The sequence below is a fragment of the Dermacentor albipictus genome, chromosome 6, assembly GCF_038994185.2.
Source record: "Dermacentor albipictus isolate Rhodes 1998 colony chromosome 6, USDA_Dalb.pri_finalv2, whole genome shotgun sequence".
In the NCBI taxonomy this organism is placed as follows: Eukaryota; Metazoa; Arthropoda; class Arachnida; order Ixodida; family Ixodidae; genus Dermacentor; species Dermacentor albipictus.
The window spans coordinates 115,139,236-115,160,982 of NC_091826.1; the positions used below are offsets into that span (position 1 = coordinate 115,139,236).

Here is a 21,747-nt window from a genome sequence, read left to right on the forward strand (position 1 = left end):
TGTAAATACTATAATACCGAGACCGATCAAGTTGTCCAGCGCTGTTTATTCCAAAAAAGGCAACGCCCCAGCTCACGCGCCAAGAAGTAGAAGAACAGGGAAGATGCTGATGGCTATGTACAAATGAAAACGACGAGGTACGTTAATAGTTCTTGCACTAACTTCCCCCGTCATGGAAGCGGCCAGTCTGGCCGCAGATTAGAGATTTTCTAAACGGGGAGTGAAGGGCTTCATCCGCGAGATGTGAACAATTTCGGCATTCCGGGGGCGCCGGTCAGTGACGGAGTGTATTGGGCGGACGAGATAGTTCACTGCAGATGTTTGCTGCACAACGGTGTATAGGCCGATGTAGTGGGGAAGGAACTTCTCACAGAGGCCTGGGGTGCGGACTGGAGTCCAAAGCAGGACTTGGTCTCCAGGGTGAAAACGTAGGTCACGGCATTCGTTGTCGCAGTGACGCTTGCGCTCAGCTTGGGAAGCTTCTGTGCTTTGCCGGGCGATTTGACGGCAATGTGCAACTCAGGCAGCAAAATCTTCTGGAAGCGACGCGTTAGGCGAAGAAGGTGCGAAAAAGAGTTCTCTGTCGAATGTGGTGGAAGGAGATCGTCCATACACAAGGAAGAAAGGGCTGTAGCCGGTAGTCCGTTGAATAGCAGTATTATATGCGAATGTCCAAAAGGAAGGATTTTATCCCAGTCAGTGTGGTCAGGACGGATGTACACGGAAATCATGTCAGACAGCGTACGGTGGAAGCGCTCAATAAGGCCATTGGTTTGCGGATGATAGGTAGAAGTAGATTTGTGGTCGGTATTAGTGGCCCGAAGAACTTCCTCGAGAATTTGTGAAATGAACGCCTTGCCTGAGAAGAACTCGAGGAGAAGAACTGAGAACTGAGAAGAACTCGAGGAGCTCCGTGGCGCAAAACGATGGAGCGCAAGAAGAAGTCGGCGACCTCTGAAGCGGTACCGGATCGCAGGGGGGCAGTCTTGGCATATCTTGTTAAATGGTCTACCGAAGTGACAATCCAACAGTGACCGGGGGGTGTCAACGGCAAGGGACCATATAAATCAATACCAACAAATTCAAAAGGTGCGTCCGGGCAAGGGAGAGGTTGTAGTAAACCGGCAGGAGCGGATGTCGAGCGTTTGCGGTGCTGACATGACGCACAAAAGGCCATGTATTTGGCCACCGTTGTGGATAGGCCAGGCCAGAAGCAGCGGGTCTTTATGTGGTCGCAAGTCTTGTGGAATCCTAAGTAGCCAGCCGATGCGTCGTCGCGAAGTGCCTCTAATACCTGCAGACGAAGGCAGCGAGGTAGAACTGGGACCCACCGGTGACCTGTTGGGTAGTAAACGTGGTGGTGTAGCACGCCACCTTGAAGGCGGAATTGTCGAATTTGGCGTCGCAAGCGGCGGTTGGGTGGTTCGGCGAATCCACTAAGGCGATCCATGAGAGCTCGACAGTAGGAGTCGGCCCGCTGAAGCGAGACGAAATCAGACCGTGATGAAAGCATAACTTGGTCCAGGAGCGTTATCGAGAGTTGGTGTGAGGCAGGCGTAGCATCGGAACGACGTGGTTGGGAAGACGACGGCGCGTTACCAAGAGAGAGCGAGAGTGGGCAGCGATACAATGCGTCTGCATCATGATGACTTTTTCTATAGTAAAGTCATATTCCTGCAAGCGGAGTATCCAGCGTCCTAAGCGTCCTGACATGTTTTTCATTGATGACAGCCAACACAGAGCAGGATGGTCGTTGACGATGGTGAAGTGGCGGCCGTAAAGGTATGGCGAAATTTCTGAATCGACCAAACGATAGCCAGGCACTCTTGCTCTGTAAAGGTGTAGTTCCGCTCAGCTGGAGAAAGTGGTCGGCTGGCATATGCTATCACTTGCTCTTTAGAGGCTGCATTACGTTGCGGAAGTACTGCGGCAATACCTTGTGCGCATGAGTCAGTATGGAGTATGGTGGGGGCTCGATTATCGAAGCGGCGAAGCACTGGTTCGGAAGTAAGATGCCGCTTGAGAGCTTGAAAAGCCGACTCGCAGTCGCTAGTCCATGTGAAAGAGGCACCGGTAACCAGTAGCTTGTGTAGAGGAGCTGCTATTGCTGCGAAGTTGCGTATAAATGTACGAAAATATGACTTATTTTGTTATAGCGCAAGCTTGACAAGGACAAAAGAAGGCACATCAGACACACACAGCGCTACTTTCAACAACAGGTTTATTTCTCGTTCTCGTCGCTATATATACACCATCGACCCGTCATACACCACGTGTAACATTTTTGGAAAAATAAACAAAAGATATAAACTGGGAACCACACGTAGGCAGTTTTTCATTCACATATTCAAAGACATGTACACGTTCAACGCGAACAAAGATAATTCAGCTCTTTTGATGATAATGAAATGGAAGTTTTACTGACGCATGCATCGCCGAATGTTGCTATGTGTCTGGCTTCTATTATTATTGTCAAGCTTGCGCTATAACAAAATAAGATATGCCGTACCAACAAGCCCCTATTGCTATCCTCATCGAAAATATGACGCCAAGCCGAGGGAACTACGTAGATCTTTCTGTTGCTGGGGGCGAGGAAACTGGAGAACGGCACTAATCTTTTCGGGGTCTGGCTGGATGCCATATTTTGAGATGACGTGACCCAATACCTTTATTGTCTTGCTTGCAAATTTGCATTTTTTGGATTGATCTGGAGGCCAGCATTTGCAAGGCACTTGAGAACTTCGTCTAATTGATGAAGATGTTGGCTGAAGTCAGACGAAAAGATGACGATATCGTCCAGATAACAGAGGCAGGTCTTCCATTTTAGACCACGAAGTACGTTGTCTATCATGCGCTCAAATGTGGCAGGAGGGTTACAAAGGCCAAAAGGCTTCACGTTAAATTCATAAAGTCCGTCTGGTGTAGCGAACGCGGTCTTTTCTTTGTCAGTCTCCTTCATCAGAATTTGCCAATAGCCTGATCGAAGATCAAGGCTGGAGAAATACTCCGCCCCTTGTAGTGTGTCCAAAGCGTCGTCAATTCGAGGTATTGGAGATACGTCCTTGCGTGTGATCTTATTGAGCACTCGATAATCGACGCAAAAGCGAACGGAGCCATCTTTTTTCTTTACCAGGATTACGGGAGAAGCCCAGGGGCTAGATGAAGGTCGTATTATCTCCCGCGCAAGCATGTCAGCAACGTGTTGTTCAGTGACCTTTCGTTCGGATGGCGATACACGATAGGGGCGTCGTCGTATTATAGCAGAGCCATCGGTTTCGATGCGGTGTGTAGCCGCAGGAGTTTGACTCAACACAGGGGAACAGCTATCGAAACAGGTTCTGTGCTTTGCCAAGGCCACCATTAAGGCTTCGGACTGCGCGGCTGTTAGGTCAGAACCAAGAACGGCTGGAGGAGGGAAAGAATCATCCAAACCTGAAGTTGGTGCTGGCGATGAAGAAGGGCAAAGCGTGACTATAGAGATAGGTAGAGTGTCGGCGAGGGTTGCCACATTCATCCCTTTGGGCAGCATCACAGGATCTGGGGTCGTGTTGCAAGCAGACAGAATTAGGGTGCGGCCACGTGAAAACCGGATGAGACAGGTGGCAATGAGAATTCCACGAGAAGTACAGCGGGAAGAAGGGGCGACTAGGGCGTCTCCATCGGCGATCTGACTGTATGTTATGACTACAACGTCTTCGTGACCAGGACGCAGGACGTAGTCTGCAGCGATGGCCAAGTTCACGCATGAAAGTGAAGAGTTCGTAACAGGTGCAAACGCTGTATCCGTGATATGGACAACTTCCTCTCTACATGAAATGACGGCTGAAGCAGAATGTAGGAAGTACCCACCCCAGTATAAGTTCATGGATACACGTTGGAAGGATGATAAACTCAATGTGGAGGTGTATGCCGTCGATGAGAACACGAGCAGTACACTGTCTGTCGGGGTGAATGAATGCATTATTAGCAGCACGCAAAATGCGCCCAAGATAAGGCGTTTTTACTTTCCGTAGCCGGGAACACAGATCACTGCGAAGAACAGAAACGGCGGCACCGGTATCAATGAGAGCGAACGCAAGATAACCTTCGACAGTTACAGAAAGCATGTTGGCCGGGCTAACAGGAGGAATTTTTGAAGACCGACAAGAAGCAGTTTCCCCTCCAAAAACTTCAACAGTTAGTTTTCCGAGTGCTGGTCGTCGAGATGGGAAGTGCGGCGAAGCGGTGATGTAGAGCGCCGGTAAGGCGACGGAGAACGACGTCTGGCGGAACGGGAACTATCAGGCAGATTGGGAGCAGCTGGAGGAGACGGAGAACGCTGTTGAGGGAACGAGTACGATCCGGGATAGTAGGCGTCTGATCGGCGAGTGCGGTCTCTCTCGTGCTCAGCATAGCCTCGTCTTCCTGCTGGCGACGGCAGCAGAAGCGAGACCGCGTATACCATAGCAAAAACAAACTGGACGAGGTGGACGCCACTGAGGGTACGATGGCGCAGCAAGTGCTCTGGTTCCCATCGAAGCCAAATGGTCATAGGAAACGTCAGTAGGCACGGAGGTCACGGTAGGGGTGGGTAGAGAAGCAACATCCGCGCAGGTAGGTGTGGGGCGCGCTACCGGTGCAAGATGCGTCGTGGGTGTAGTCATCACTGTCAACTCTTGCTTTACGACCTCGCGCAAGTCGAAGGTTGGGGTTGGGGCGCAGGCAGCAGGTGGACGCCTTAGGACTTGTAGTTGAAGCTCTTCGCGGATGATGGTGCGGATAAGAGCACGTAGATCTGGAGAATGGGGAACCTGAGTATCGCTGCTGTCATGTGGAAGACGAATCGACTGCAGCTCGTCTAGGCGTTGACATGTTGAAGTGATGTCTTGGACAGGAGCCGGATTTTGCACGATTAAGGCGTTGAACGCGACAGACCCAATGCCTTTTAAGATGTGGCGAACGCGTTCAGCTTCCGTCATGCTAGGATCCGCACGGCGGCACAGAGCCAAGACATCCTCTATGTATGAGGTGTAAGACTCTTGTGGAAGTTGGCGGCGCGTTCCCAGCTTCTGTTTGGCGACTTCTGCGCGGCCAGACGAGGAAGCGAAGATTTGCCGCAGCCTGGAGGTAAACGTGGACCAATCCGCGACGTCGGATTCGTGGTTGAAATACCACGTCTTTGCAACATCGGTCAAGTAGGAGGCGACGTGCCTCAATTTCTGGGTGTCGTTCCACTTATTGTAAGAATTCACGTGGTCGTAGTGGTCAATCCAATCGTCGACGTCATCACCGAGGAGTCCCGAAAAGACAGGGGGATCGCTCTGAGGGCTCGTCACAGTCCAAGAAGGCGCCGCAGTCGGGGTCGTCTGTGTGGTAGGGTTTGAGGCGCCGGAACGGCCGGGGTTGGAAGTGTCCATTGTTGTAGGGTTAGCTGGGCGCAGGCGGCAGGGGACGCGAGTGGACTCGCAGGGGACGCGAGTGGACGTCGGGGTCTTGACGCACCTCCACCACTTTATAATGCCGAGACCGATCAAGTTGTCCACCGCTGTGTATTCCAAAAAAGGCAACGCCCCAGCTCACATGCGAAGAAGTAGAAGAACAGGGAAGATGATGATGGCTATGTACAAATGAAAACGATGAAGTACGTTAATAGTGCTTACAATACGTCTTGATATGTGACTTCTGCAACGTAACAATAACTTAACAGCCATATACTGGTGGCAAAGTAATGCTCTTTCGCTCTTCTGCGCACTACCCCTAACTCTGAGAGCCCTGTACTTCAAAATAAGAAACGCCGTGAGCATCACAGCGTCCCTAAAGGATGTAGGTATATAAAAGTACTAGGGCCGACCAACCACTGGCACAGTGTTAAAAAACTTCTATGGTGCAAAAGTGCTGGCACTTACCTTCTGATCATCATACCTTGCTGGTGAAGCAGCGCACTGACACGGACACAGAGAAGACGCACAAGACGACACAGCAGCGAGTGTCGTCTTGTGTGTCTTCTCTGTGTCCATGTCAGCGCGCTGCTTCACGAGCTAGGTATGGTGATCAATCACCAACTAGCCCAACTTTCCACATTACGTACCTTCTGGATGACGTGGCAGCGTACTAGCGCCTTCTTCTGCTCGTTCCACGCCTTGGCCTCGAAGGCCGTGAAGCCGTAGTTTCCGCTGCCTCCGCACGTGGTATGGATGGCCCTGAGCTGGATGGTGTCCTTGCCCGCAGCCTTGAGCACTTGGTCCATGTCGCGGCGCGACTCGAGCATCCGGAAGGCACTCGAAGAGAGCACCGTCAGCACCAGCTGGTCGCCGCAGTCCTGCATTCTGCGGCGCACCTCTCCGATGGGCAGCTGGGTCACGTCCTGCCCATTGACAGCCACAATGACGTCACCTTCCAGGACGTGCGACACTTGGGCCGGGCTGCCACTCTTCACTTTCTGCGTGCCGCCGAGGTGCCGAGGTGTCGATGGAATAGATTGAGTGGGTGAACACGTAATTGCGACCCGTACTTCAGAATAAAGCAAACCTACGTATCTGTATAATGAAGTTTGCACACCTTTCAACCGCCTGAGGGACCTGTTTTACCAATGCCCGAAATCGACCAAACATTTTGCAAGCGCTGCACTGCGTTCGGCACAATTTCTTTTCTACATCGAAGCACTTGTCTACTCTGTTTTGTCGGACGCATATTCCAGTATGCCACGCCTTCTCTGCCCGATGTGCTTCGCACCACGTGGACATGCACTTCTCAGAAGGCTACGCACTTAGTGGCAGGCAAACCTTATAAGGATGTTTCTTGTTTTTTTTTCTCAAACACCAATTGCCATCCCCACAATTAAACTCAAGCACTTTCTTCCCCGTGGGCATCGCGTACACGACTTGCCGAGGACCTCACGGAGAAGAGCGCCTTATACTACTTTTTTTATTATTCCACCCAGCAATCTTATCCGTTTGGAAACGACGAGACGAGCACTTACCTCGACCATGAAGAACCTCCTGTGGTTCTCCCCATCCACCTCGATAATGTTGACGCCAAAGCTCCAGTACTTGCCGAGACTCTTTGTCCGGAACAAAAGGACGTCCATCCTCTCCTTTGCTGTGATGGACTTGTCTGCGGACACGCCGGCTGAAAGAATAGTTGAAAGCCACACGTCTATAGTTGACTGCCCTCATCAGTTAGAAGAATGCGGCAAGCAAATTAATATATATCTGTATTAATTAATCCATGATCAGTGAATTCGTTTTCTTTGTTCATCGCAAAAGTGACACATTGTGAAAAGAGCTAAGGAGAAAAAGCCATTACTTGCTAGTGCGTGGTAACTCTTGGTCACGTTTTCGGCACGCACAGCAAGGTAGCAACATTCTCGAGAACAAACGCAATGAGCGAGACAGCTCGTTGGCGCGAGAGGAAATGCCCGCAGAAACGTAAGTAGAAAATGTACAAAACTGGCTGACGTGAGTATAAGATGCATACACTTCATAGGGCACACAGCGATTCATTTGCGATTCACAAGAATTAAGAACAGACAGCTACTAGTGTCATTTTTCTAACAATTGACAAGTGAGGAAATCCGGGAGGCTTTTCCGCAAGAAAATGGCTGCATGCGAAGGAAGTGCCAGGTGTTGGAGAATTAGGTCGGCAATGAAAGGTGTCTCCATGCTCTTCGAGGTATCGCAAGTGAGTGAAATGCTGTTTCACCGAGCCAGAGCCGCTGGATGAAAATAAACACTGTTAGGCTCGGTCTGCAGCTATTTTAGCCCGCTGCACGTGTTCCGATCCATCCGGGATGGTGGCGCACTTCAGAGAACAGCGGATAACCGGCAGCCACGTGGCGAGGGGTCAGCTCAGGGGAGTTCTCGAGGGGAGGTAATTGGCGGAACCACCCAATGCGCTTTTCGAGACACCAGACAATGTGCTACCCGGACGTGCCACCCAGGACGGCTCCGAGTTCGACGAAGCAGGCTTTGTGCGCAACACGACAACGCCGCCCTGTTCTGCTATGAGTGGGGGAGTTGCCGCGGGAACGTCGACGAAGGCTCCTTCCCACGCGCCGACCAAGACGCAAGACAATGTGCTACCCGGGCGCGCTACCTGGGACGGCTCAGAGTTCTACGAAGCCCCTCTGACGTCGGCTCCGGACCATTACACCTGTGTGTGTGCGCGGCACGTGTATGTGAGCCCTCCTCCTCCAAAAGGGCGGGTCATTTTCAATGACGTCGAACTATGATGTCGAGTGGAGTGCTTACTTTGTCGGCTGCTAGAGATTGTCGGCTGCTAGAGTGTGCTCGTTGTCGTGCTCGAAATGTACTCGTGAGCTGTGTGCTCGTAAGCTGTTTGCTGTATGCTCGTCTTACGGGCTCCATTTGGGAGTCACGCTAGACTGTCGATGTATCTCATGTTAAACTGTAAATAACATGTATATAAATCCTGCACTCCTAAGTCCCGGCGAGGAGTCAAGCTCCTTCCTGCAGCTACGACTGCCAAATCTTACATCTGAATGGCAGCGGTGAGATCGGCCTACGGCTCGTAGATCGTCCGACAACTCTAACAAATGGTGGCAGCGGCGAGATCGTCCGACGAATCTTACAGCACGCGATGAGTGCGTCCTGAGGCGAAGCTGCCAGGCCTCAGTTAAGAGTTTATAAGAATTTTGTTTTTCATTCCGTAGGACTCACCTTTTTCACGTTACAATTAAGCTATGTAGCTGGAAAATAAATTTGCATCTGGTTGGCCGATGCGACGACGTAACAATGTTAGGTTTTATTTCACTTCGCTTTCTCAGTGAGGCCGTGATATGAAGGATGCGAAGCCGGCAGCACATGTTTAGCTCAATCCGGGACTGTCATGTCTAACGTGTCTCACAGAAAAAGCGCAGTATCATTATTTATGGCCTCCCGGTATATATATATATATATATATATATATATATATATATATATATATATATATATATATATATATATATATATATATATATATATATATATATATATATATATATATATATATATATGAACCAGAAGAAAGGAAACCGAGGGGCCCGATTTTTATTACCCATTTGATATGAAGCCAGCAAAGGACAGCATAGCGGAAATTATATGCAGTTCCTGATTGGATTAAATAAATAATAAATTCATTGAAATGAAATTGAATGAAAACACAACTGGCCGCAGGTGGAATACGAACCCACGTCTTCGCATTATACGTGCGATGCCCTTCAGAGTTGAGCTACCCGTTGAGCGACTAGTTGCTATCAGAGTCCGACGACACCTCCTTATCGCTGTCTACCGACCTGATAATCTGCAGTTCCATCTAACGCATTAAAATGTCCCGCGTACAGCAAACTGCAAAATGGTGACCGCAAACCAAGGCAGAAAAAAACAAAACAACGTCCGTTCTATGGCAGAGTGGCTAGCTACGTTGCACATAGCTTTTTTTTTTTTTAGTAAGAATCAGTTTCTCTTTTGATTTTGAGTAGAATTAGTGACGATTGAAACGCACGTGCAAATTCGAATGCACTTTTTATCGAAAAAGGGTGTGCGCTCTCTCTCTCTCTCTCTCTCTCTCTATATATATATATATATAGAGAGAGAGAGAGAGAGAGAGAGAGCATGCACGTGGGCCGAGTCAGACACCTGCCCTTGTCCCCCTGGCTTTCTTTCTAAATATTACTAAACATATCCTCCGCCCCTATCTTGACTCCGTCACACTTTCGTGGAGGCGCTGGATATTTGTCACGCCTCGCAACGGAACTCCGCAGTGGCCGTTGTGTCGTACATCTGTCTGCAGTGGCGGAAGACGCCGCGCCTGCATCATCGCACGCCACTCCAACGGTCCTGCTGGTTCACCACCGTTGTTTAACTGGCGGGCGATGGCGCGGGCGTTGAAGTGGGGTCTTGGCGCATTCGGCATTTCCGGTGAAACGGACGCCGAGGACTGGTCGGCGGGGCACGAACGCGTGAGCATGCCAACTACTCGCGGGACCCTACCCTGATGTTGGCAAATATTATATTCTACCGCGAAGGCACTGGGAAAGTATGGTTCGATAACCACGAAGCTGAGATCGGGCGCTGGGGCACCTGCGAATAATATCTACGAGACTTGTTTGGGAAACCCGTTGGCCGGCAGGTTGGTGCGATAAAGATGGTCGCGTCACGTGCACAGACGTGTGCAGAATCCTACGCCTCGAACATAGGAGACGCGTTATCGCTATGCCGACAGGCCGATGCCGAGAACCCGGAGTACTACAAGGTTGGACATATCTTTTTTCTTTGTTTACTTATTTATTTACACATACTGCAGCCCAATAGAGGGCTATAGCAGGAGCGCGAACATTGTTCATTACTATACATTACGCATTAAAAACACACACATACGCAAAAAGATGAATGATCAAAAAGAAGCGCTTTACGTGTTAGATAAGTGCTTACCAGTGGTAGCTATAAAATATTTTAGTGATAGCGAAATATAGTTACCCATTAGAGAATTTCAAAGCTCTATTGCACGTGGATAAAGAAACTGTACTTGAATGGGTTAGTACGGGCATAAATAGGTGTTATGTTCAAGACGTGGGAGCTACGGGTACAACTTGCGTTAGTAGATGTGATATAGTTACAATAAGATAGACCGTAGGTGGAGTTATTAATTGCATAGAAAAGTTTGTAGGCTTCAGTGTGTTAACGGAAAAGTAATTGCTCAATGTTCAAAGATTGCTGAACCTGTGTTGGCGAGAAACTGCGGCTGTAATTCTGGCTAATGAAACGTATAGATTTTTGTTGAACGTTATTGAGCGAGTTTATTTCACATTATTTGTAGGGGAACCAAACGACAGATGTATATTGTAGAACAAGGCGAATTAATGTTTTATATAATAGCAGTTTAGCATCGCGGGTGGTCTTAGCTGAAGGGCGGCGCAAATAACCTCATTTTTTAGTGCTTTCCCGTTTACGTGCTCAATATGTTTAGACAATGAAAGATGTTCTGTTAGATTGACACCAAAGCATCTATATTGAGGCACTCTTTTCAGTTGAAGGTCATCCACAGAATAATCGAACAAGAGGGGGCTCTGTCTATTGGCAAATGACATCACGACTGTTTTACTACAGTTGATGTTCATTTTCCCCGTTTTGCCCCAAGCGCAGAAAGACTTACGGGATTGGGCAAGACGGTGGTGGTCATCAATAGAGATAATAGATTTGTATAATACGCAGTCATCTGCAAAAAGTATGATTCTAATCGAGGTGCTACCAGGTAAATCATTGATGTATATTAGAAATGATAAAGGGCTTAATACGGATACCTGAGGAACGCTTGACGTAACGTCGACAGGAGTTGATTCCACTGTGTTAAAATAGACAAATTGTGAGCGATAGCGAAGAACACTGGGTATCCAGGAAGCAAGACAGGGATTATTGAATATAGTGTTTAACTTTACCAATAGTTTAGAATGAATCACGGAGTCAAAATTTTTAGAGAAGTCAGTAAAGATGGCATCCACTTGATTACCTATGTCTAGATTAGAAGCGATATCACGGATAAAATCTACTAATTGTGTTACAGTACTTTAACCACGACGGAAGCCATGCTGGGCACATGTTACAACATCCTTAGAGTTAAGGAATCCGATTATATACTTATTGTAATGGGGTGCACTGAATAGTTCAGATGGTAGCGCCTGTTCGTAACCGAGAAGGCAGGTGACGCAGAGCAGGAACAGCTGGCTGCCCGAACGGCTCACACTCGTGCTAAGCACTGACGATGCGGCTGGCCCACTGGTTGCACTGCAGGCATGGAACTGGCTGGCCTTGTCCTTGTGCTCTTCTTCTTCATTACAATTACCCCCGGTGCAAAAGCGGAGCCATTCTGGCGACTTACGACGTGGAGACGAGCGGGTCATAGAATTGTTTCAGGCGGCGAACGTGAACATCCCGTCCGCGGCAGCGCTTGTCGGATGTCAGTGTGAGCGGTTCTATGACATAGTTGACCGGAGAGATGCTTTTGACGATGCGGTATGGTCCATCATACTGCAAGAGAAGTTTTGTCGAAAGTCCAGGCGTGGTAGAAGGTACGGACAACAACAGGTGTGCCGGGAGCGAGGAGGAGGAGGAGCAACATTTATTAAAAAGAAAGGACAAGCAGGTGTCTTTCTGCTTGTGCGGGAGGCGCCCTTAGTCCAGGGCTCCTGCGGGAGCGAAGTTCGAATTCGTAGTGTCGCCATCACGATTGGCTTTTTGTCGTTGTTGGTCGGCGGAAGTAAACTTTCGGGCTAAGTGGCGGCATTCCTCGGCGTATCGGGCGATGGCTGAAACGGGAGCACACTCTGACGTGTCTGGCGTATAAGGCAAAACTGTATCGATGGTATGGGAAGGATCGCGACCGTAGAGAAGGAAGTATGGAGAAAATCTTGCAGTACTTTGTGTAGCCGTATTATATGCGTACGTGACAAATGGGAGGATGATGTCCCAGTTTGTATGCTCCGATGAAACGTACATGGCGAGCATATCACCAAGGGTGCTATTGAAACGCTCCGTAAGCCCGTTAGTTTGAGGATGGTACGCCGTGGTGGTCCGGTGAACTATGCGGCATTGAGCAAGCAGAGCTTCAACCACCTGCGACAGAAACACACGGTCTCTATCATTCAGCAGCTCCCGAGGTGGGCCATGACGAAGAATGAAACGATGGAGCAGGAAGGATGCACAGTCACTGGCGGTCGCTGCAGGTAGAGCAGCGGTTTCGGCATAGCGTGTGAGGTGATCAACTGCGACAATAATCCATCGTTTTACAGTTAGCGGTAGCGGCTCGTACAGGTCAATTCCCACACGGTCGAAGGCACGAGCAGGGCACGGAAGTGGCTGTAATAAGCCGTGGACCGGATGAGGCGGAGATTTGCGGCGTTGGTATTGCGGGAACGAGCGGACAAACTTTTGGACAAAAGTAAACATTCCTCGCAAGTAGTAACGTTGCCGCAGGCGCTCATACGTCTCCAAAACACCTCCGTGTGCACATTGTGGGTCAGTATGGAAAGACGCGCACATGTCGGAACGCAAAGTCCTAGGGATAACCAGAGCCACTTGCGACCATCGGGCTGGTAGTTGCGTCGATACAAGAGGTTATCCGACACAGCAAAATGGACAGCCTGGCAATGCAGGGAGCGGGAGATGGGGAGATGGAGGCGAGCCAGAAAAGAGATCTAAAAGAGAGGCCACCCATGGATCCTTGCGCTGTTCTGATGCGAAGGTGCCAATGCCGACCGAGGATACCGCCTTAATGGTGGAGAGGGAGGCCATGTCGGCTGGCAGCGGAGAGTGGGACAGAGCGTCAGCGTCAGTGTGCTTACGACCTGAGTGCTATATGACGTGTATGTCGTATTCTTGAATGCGCAGAGCCCAGCGGGCAAGGCGTCCAGACGGGTCTTTTAAAGAGGATAACCAACAAAGGGCGTGATGGTCAGTAACCACAGTGAAAGGCCTGCCGTATAAATAAGGGCGAAACTTCCCGAGTGCTCAAACGATGGCCAGGCATTCTTTTTCAGTGACTCTGTAATTGCGTTCCGCTTTGGTCAGCGCACGACTGGCGTAAGCAATGACGTACTCGGAGTAGCCAGGCTTGCGCTGCGCAAGGACAGCGCCAAGGCCAATACCGCTGGCATCGGTATGCACTTCAGTTGGGGTGTTGGGGTCGTAGTGTCGCAGTATGGGCGGAGACGTCAGGAGACGGCGTAAGGTTACGAACGCGGTGTCGCATGCAGGAGAAGAGGAGGATAGGTCGTTGGCGCCACTTAAGAGTTGTGTCAGAGGTGATATAATCGAGGCAAAGTTGCGAACAAAGCGTCTGAAGTAAGAACAGAGGCCGATAAAGGCACGGAGTTCTTTGAGTGTCCTAAGTCTCGGAAACTCTGCCACAGCGCGAAGTTTTGATGGGTCGGGGCAAATGCCATCTTGTGATACGATGTGACCTAGAATCATGAACTTGCGCGCGGCGACCTGGCACTTTTTCAGGTTCACTTGCAGGCCTGCGTTGGTCAAGGACGTCAACACTTGCCTAAGGCGAAGAAGATACGTGCTGAAATCAGGGGCGAACACAACGATGTCGTCGAGGTAGCACAAACACGTCCTCCATGTTAGGCCGTGCAAGATATTGTCCATAATTCGTTCAAATGTAGCAGGCGCATTGCATAGGCAAAATGGCATCACAATAAATTCGTATAAATCATCCGGAGTAATGAATGCAGTTTTAGGGCGATCAACTGCTGACATCGGGACCTGCCAGTAGCCCGAGCGTAAATCCAACGAAGACAAGAATTCAGCGCCTTGCAAGCTGCCCAGAGCGTCGTCAATGCGCGGTAGAGGGTAGACGTCTTTTCGCGTTATCTTATTAAGACGGCGATAATCGACGTAGAACCGAGTGAAACCATCTTTTTTTGTGACGAGAACGACCGGTGATGCCCACGGGCTATTGGAAGGTTGAATGACGCCACGCTGAAACATGTCGTCCACATGCTCACTGATCACCTGACCCTCCTTGGCGGATACACGGTACGGGCACTGCCGCAATGGCGCGTTGGAGCCAGTGTCGATGTGGTGGCTGACGGTTGACGAGCGACCCAGAGTAGGTTGAGCGACATCAAAAAAAGAGCGGCACTGGGCAAGCAGGTGAAGAAGCTGGGAGCGCTGGTCGGAAGTAAGGTCATCGGCAATAAAAGGTGTGAATAAGTTAGGTGATGGCGGAGCATAAGTGGAAAATGCACAGAAGTCAGTGAGCTCTGCATACGAAGAATCGGGCACGTCGGTAATAAACAAGTCATCAAGAGGCTGAGCATGGCCAAGTGCTTCTCCCCAAAGAGGCGTCAGGGCTGTAGGAAGTGGATTGTAGACAATGATGGCGCTGAAACGGGCCGAAATGTCAAGCGTGGCGGAAGGGAGGGGAACGTCTTTGCGGGTTATGAAGAGTTTCGAAGGAGTGAAGCGGACAGCGCCTTCAAAGACAGCGCCACAGAAGACGGGAACAACGGCAGACGATTACGGCAGTATGGCGATGTCTTCCCGAAGAACTAGCTTAGCGGGAAGAGAAGTGGCGCCGACGAGGGGCACATCACACAGAGGCGATAATTTGACTTCAGCACGTTGCACAATTGATGACGGCGTTATTTCGTGAAAGAGAGTCCCACCCAAGTATCACGTCGTGAGAACAGGACTGCAAAACCACAAAGTCCACAATATGCAGAACGCCCTGAATAACAACTCTAGCTGTGCATGCTGCTGAAGACTGAACTGGCTGGGCGCTTGCTGTGCGAAGAGAAAACCCAGAAAGTGGCGTCGTAACTTTTCGTAAAGCGTGAGAGAGGCGTTCGTTTAGGACAGACATGGCTGCTCCAGTATCAATTAGCGCAATGGCAGGGACGCCGTCGACAGCAAGGTCGACAACGTTCGAAGGCGACAATGGAGGACTTGTACAGATCGATGACGATGCAGTTCCTGCCTCCTGAACTGCGGCGCTTAGTTTTCCTCTTGCGTGGGTGAAGGGCGCCGACGCATGGGGGGTAACGAGTGGCGACGCGGGGAAGGCGAACGACGTGTAAGGACCGGTCGCTCAGCTGGTGGCCTGTTCGACTGCCGACTAAAGAAGTGTCATGGAAAGGCTGCACGTCGGCGTAGGGAGGCGACTGCACGAACCCATCAGAGTGCAGCACGCGACTGCGGCAGAGTCGTGCAACATGGCCGGGGATACCGCAGGCATAACATATGGGCCTGTTGTCTTGCGTGCGCCAAGGATTAGCAAAGGCAGTAGCAGGTCGATGAACGAGATGATGAACGGGTGCTAGCGGCCGAGGATGTAGCGCAACGAGTGGTTGACGAGGAGGCTGCGCGGCGACGGATGGGTAAGTAAGTGCCGCGACGACAGGGTACTGCTGATGCTGCATTGGTTGAACCTCAGCAACTTGGCCTTCAATAACCCGCCGGAGCGTAGGGGCGAGCTGTGTAGGAGGTTGTTGCAGCAGCGGCTGCTGTTGGGGTAGCTCAGTGAAGGGTAGTAGAGAAAGCTGACAAGCAACTTCCTCCCGCACGAAAGCTTGGATTTCTGAGAGCAAGGGGGAGCAATCAGAGAAGGCTGTCATGGAAGAGAGGGCCTCTTCAGCCACTGAGGGGCGCCTGGTCAACTCGCGCTGCCTCAACTCGTCATAGCTTTGGCACAAGTTTATGAGCTCTGCTACGGTGCGCGGACTCTTGGCGATCAATATTTGGAAAATGTCATCGGCAATGGCCATCAAAATGTGCTTCAGCTTGTCATTTTCGGGCATAGAAGCATCCACACGTTTGCATAGATTGCATTCGAAACTACGGTGGGGTAATAGAGTCGTTAATCTTGAAAGAGCTACTGCACGTTGCACTAGGCAAAGCTGATGTCTAGAACCTGCGACGTTTTGATTTAAGTAGTATAGGGAGTTATACTCAAAAATAGAAGTTTTTAGCATTTTTAGTACGAGTGCGAAGTTCCTCCTTGGCTTTTTCAAAGGGAATGCGAAGCGCAGGATTAAAATGCTTTGATTTACGTAGTCTGCCTACACGGCGTGACAGGTGCAAGACATCGTAGTTAATCCAAGGAAGTTTATTATTCATCTTTTTTGGTTTTAATGGAACGCAATTATTGATGCAAGATTTCACTTACGACTCGAAACAATCAACAACATTATCAACATGACATATGGTACTGAGTGACAGTAAATGGTCAAAGTTATGTGACAGAGTATCAGTTATAGACTTATCGTCAGCCTTGTTAAAATTATCAAATGTAGAATAGCTAAAGCGTTCATGTGGCATAGGACAGTTAATGTGTATTGAGAACTGCGTTATGATCCGAGACTCCTTCCAGGATGTCATTCTAAAAACCCAAATGAGCAAGACTGTCATTGATATATACTAAGTCAAGTAGCGAGTTCTTCCACGTATTCTTATCAACTGATTGTATCAAGTTATGGGCCAAAGAAAACGAAATAAAGTCTATACAAATAGATGCACTAGTGGCAGAATATGTAAGGAAAGGCCGGTGAATACCGGGAACGTTCAAGTCCCCAAGAACAATTAAGTTAGAACTGTTGAGGCTATGTATGTAGAAAATGGTCATGGTCGTGGATAAAATCCGAAATATTATCGAACACGTCACTAAGGCTATCATGGGGGCGATAAAGACCACAAATTGTTAAGTTCTGGTTATGCACTAGTAACTTGCAGAAAACCGATTCTATAATGGGAGGACCTCGTAGAACCTCAAAGTTAAAATCTGAACGTAAAAGCAAGGCCACATCGCTGCCTTTCTTATTCTGACGGTCATACCGGACAGCAATGTAACCAGGAGGCATGAATTCTGAGTCATGAATATCTTCACGAAGCCATGTTTCGGTGATGCATATAACATGAGGAGAAGATGAAGACACTAGTGATAGAAACTGTGGAACTTTGTTAGTCGTACTTCTGGCATTAACATTCAAAAGTGCAAGATCTGTGGCAGAGTGACGAGATTGTCAACCTAGTCATGATGATACATTTGGAAATCTTGCGCTTGAATCAAAGCCAGGAGCTATTACTAAACTATTTGAGGCACCGTCCCAGTTGTAACGAACGTTATATATAAATAAATGATCGAACCTCATTTTAATAACCAAGCCGTCATTCCTCTGCTCAGCGAAAGCGTCCCATAGCTATTTGCGTAATGCGCGCACTCTCGACGAAAAATCTTCGGAAGGTTTCATGCCGGAACTTTCAGCTTATAAGCGTTTTTAAGCATCACTAGCTTATCGCTGAAATCAAGCATTTTTAAGATGATTGGTAAAGTGAATATAAATAGCTATATTTAGGTAAAAAGGTATACAAGTAGGTATATAGGTAAAAATATATATCGGTAAAATGAATGATAAAATGATCTTGAAAGGGATTGCCGACGACGCCTTCAACCTTTCAAACTGCAAAAAATTTCTCTATATTCGAAGCTATTATAAAGAACTGTGGGCGCTTTGAGCACGCTAAAAGCCGGCGCATTGACCACGCGTTTGCACGGCTTCCCAGCAATGCGGGAACGTCCTCTTGCGATTACCACATGGTAGCACAGCCGTCAGTGCCACCAGATCAGCTAACACGGATTGTACGCCACGAACTTGAGGTCATTACCCCTGCCCCAGTTGACGCCGGTGATTCGAGCTCGATTGCGACTCCATTCGTCCAAGCCATTGTCCGGCAGGAGTTTGCCCACATGGGCATTCACTCGGTGTGCACCGTGTCCAGCCCAACACAAACTTCATGGCGTCCACCTTCATCCGTTTGTGAGCAGCGATTCGCTACGCGATCTCGCGACCCTGCTGCTGGAGACCCCTGATGATTGACCGATATGCTTTACATTGTCAGCATATCGGCCACGCCGCCCGTTACTGCGCCACCCGCTGGTCCCCGCCGTCCGGACAGCAACCGCCTCGCACCTTCAACCCAGTCCTTTTTCCCCAACGCCACAAGGATAAATAATCGCTCCCCATCGCCGCATAGTCACCAGTCGCGCTCGCCCCCAGGCGGTAGCCCGTCGTCTCGCTCATCGCAAACTCACCACCCATCGTCCCCTTTTAAGCGGGGGCTACATGGGGCGTTTTTCTCCTGCGATTATCGCGCGCCAAAAAACAAACGCGCTGGCGGGACGCCGGCCAGGCTACATGAGGCGTACGAGCGGCGAACGCCGCCGCAGTGTGGCCAGACAAGGCAAAAATGTTTTGGCTACCATTAAATGAACGAACAATGCTTATATGTTGTTTGCTTGTGTTCTAAGTAATAAATTATGCAATAAATACCCCACTAATATGTCTGTAGTTTGTCGTTAAACTCCACGCGTGATGCTTTCGCCGACGTAGCCATGGTGCTGACCAGCGCACGCGCGCGAAGTGTTCAAGAGACGGCAAGGAACGGTGAGACGGCTGGCCGCTCCCGCCGAAAGCAGAAGGAAGTGACTCCGATACGCACTTCCGGTAGCGTCAGACGCGTGCGCGCCGCGTCAAAATCTAGCCGGTCCTGATCGGCGGCGGCGGGCGTTTTTCGCGACGCCGGGCGTCAAATCGGCGCCGTGAGGCGAAAATCGCCTCAAAAACGCTCCATGTATTCCGGGCTTTAGCCCTGCACGTGCCTATCAGGAAAACGAAGCAGTGCAGCACCCGGAAGTGACGCTGCATTGGCGATTCCCACCAGAAATCCTCATCTAACGATGCCGATGAGACAAAGCTTGTTAGACGTTGATGTTTATGGCGTCACTATTTCTACGCTCCTCAACACTGGGGCGCACACCTCTGTATTGAGTGCAGACCTTCGTCGTCGCCTTCATAACGTGCTCACGCTTGCCGCCTTCCGCATCATCCGCGTCGCTGACGGAGGGACTCCTGCCGTTCTGCTGCAGCCCACGTCCTCAGTGCTGGTCATCCCACTTCACTACACTTTGCCGTCATTGAGAAGTGCCCCCATGACCTAATCCTCGGCTTAGATTTTTGTCCAGTCATGCTGCTCTAGATGACTGTGCAAACGGTGCTCTTCAGCTTGAACTGCGCCATCTTCCCGACATTCCAGCCAACATACGTACCACCACGCTTATGCTCTCACCATCACGTTCGCTTGCCGCCTCAAGCTACTACATACGTTACTTCGACGTCTTCACACAATATTTCCGATGGCGACTACATCTTGTATCCAATTATCGACGTTCTGTTGGCCCGCGATGTCGCCCTTGGTCACACCATTGTTTCCATTCCTGACAATACCGAGGTCCTGCCCCTTCTCAAGGTCGGCCTGTTGCCTAAGGTTATCCCGCAAGTCATGTCATTTGCCACTATTTCCGTACTTGATCCCTGCAAGATTGCCGCTTTGGATGCAGATGTTTCGCCGCCTTCGTGCTTCGCAAACTTTGCTCCTTCTTCCCTCGACGACATTAGCAAGATCGCTCCTGATCTGACCCAGGCGCAAGCTTAAGATGTCTACCACGTCCTGGCGTCCTATCGCGACATATTTGATTTTGACGATCGCCTTCTAGGTCAAACATTTGTCGTGACTCATCGAATCAACACTAGGGACACCAACGCTACACGCCGGCGACCATATCGCGTATCCCATCGCGAACGTCAAGTCATCCATAAGGAGGTCAACAAAATTAAAAATTATTGGGTTTTACAAACCAAAACCACTTTCTGATTATGAGGCACGCCGTAGTGGAGGACTCCGGAAATTTCGACCACCTGAGCTTCTTTAACGTGCACCTAAATCTAAGTAAACGGATGTTTTCGTTTTTCGCCGCCATAAAAATGCGGCCACCGCGGCCGGGAATCGACAAAATGACTACAAAAGATTTTATCAAACTTTCGTCTAGCCCGGGGGTCTCCCTTGTTCTCGTGAAAAAGAAGGACGGCAGCTGGAATTTACGCGTTGATTATAGGAATTTGAACAAAGTAACTCATAAAGACGTCTAGCCTTTGCCTCGCATCGATGACGCCCTCGACTGCCCTCATGGAGCCCAATATTTTTAATTCATGGACCTGCAGTCCGGCTATTGGCAGATTCCACTCGAGCCTATGAACCGCGAAAAAATTACCTTTATTATGCCAGATGGCCTGTACATATTCAAGGTCATGCCGTTCGGACTGTGTAGCGCCACAGCAACTTTCGAACGTGTGATGGCCTCTCTGCTGCGGGAGATAGTGGTTCATCTATCTATGCCATTTAGACGATGTCATTGTCTCTCCCGACAACCTAGCCCGCTTATTGGCCGTTCTTGCCGTCTTCCATTGAGCCAATCTTCAGCTGAACTCTGCCAAGTGCCGTTCCGGGCGACGATAGATAACTATGCTCGGTCACCTTGTCAGTGCTACCGGTGTTCAACCAGATTCCGACAAGATGCGAGCAGTGCAACAATTTCCTGTGTCGTGCTCAGCCAAAGACGTTCGGAGTTTCGTTGGATTGTGTTCCTACTTTCGTCGCTTTGTCCGGAACTTCGCGGACATCGCCCGCGCTCTTACTGAACTCTTGAAGAAGGACATTCCTATCGTGTGGGGACTCGAAGAAGCAGCTTCGTTTTCTGCCCTCATCCGTCTACTCACTACGCCACCAATACTGGCCCATTTCGACGCGTCGTGCCTTCCAGAACTTGGCACCGATACCAGCGCTCATAGAATCGGGGCTGTCCGTGGCCGAAAACGGCACGGCAAGGAACGCGTCATCACCTACGCCAGTCACCTTCTTTCATCGCGGGAACGGAACTTTTCTATGACTCAATACGAGTGCCTGGCTTTAGTGTGGGTTGTCACCAAATTTAGACCTTATTTGTTTGGCCGAACCTTTTCTGTGATTACAAACCCTTATGCCCTCTGCTGAATCTCATCGTGGTCTAGACGTCTCGGCCGCTGGGCACTACGGCTCCAAGAATACTCGTTTGTTGCGCACTAAACGTCTGGGCGGTTGCATCAAGACGCAGATTGCTTGTCACCCTGTCGATGCTCCCTACCTCAATGACCCTGACTGATACGCCTGCGTACTGTCCATTCTTGCTTCGGATGATATCCCTACCGAACAGTGATGAGACACGTCCTTACGGCTCGTCATAACCGTCGAACTTCTCAATCACGAGTCCATTATGTTCGCATGTTTGAGCTACTCGACAATGTTTTGTGTCGCGGTAATGTCAGCTCAGATGAGCCAGAGCTTCTCCTTGTCATATCTCGCCATCTATGATCCAGCGTTCTTCACCAGCTCCACA

At 49.8% G+C, this 21,747-nt stretch overlaps 1 protein-coding gene across 2 annotated transcripts in view; it reads right to left on the reverse strand.

The window, feature by feature from the left end:
• LOC135908308 (microtubule-associated serine/threonine-protein kinase 3-like) overlaps nucleotides 1–21,747 on the reverse strand; it is a 122,661-nt gene that overhangs the window by 6,781 nt on the left and 94,133 nt on the right. For both annotated transcript variants that reach the window (XM_065440062.2, XM_065440063.1), the window contains 2 exons: nucleotides 6,959–7,107; nucleotides 6,068–6,418 (listed from right to left, as the gene is read on the reverse strand). In XM_065440062.2, coding sequence (XP_065296134.1) covers nucleotides 6,068–6,418; nucleotides 6,959–7,107 — 500 coding nt within the window. The remainder of the gene's footprint in view (nucleotides 1–6,067; nucleotides 6,419–6,958; nucleotides 7,108–21,747) is intronic.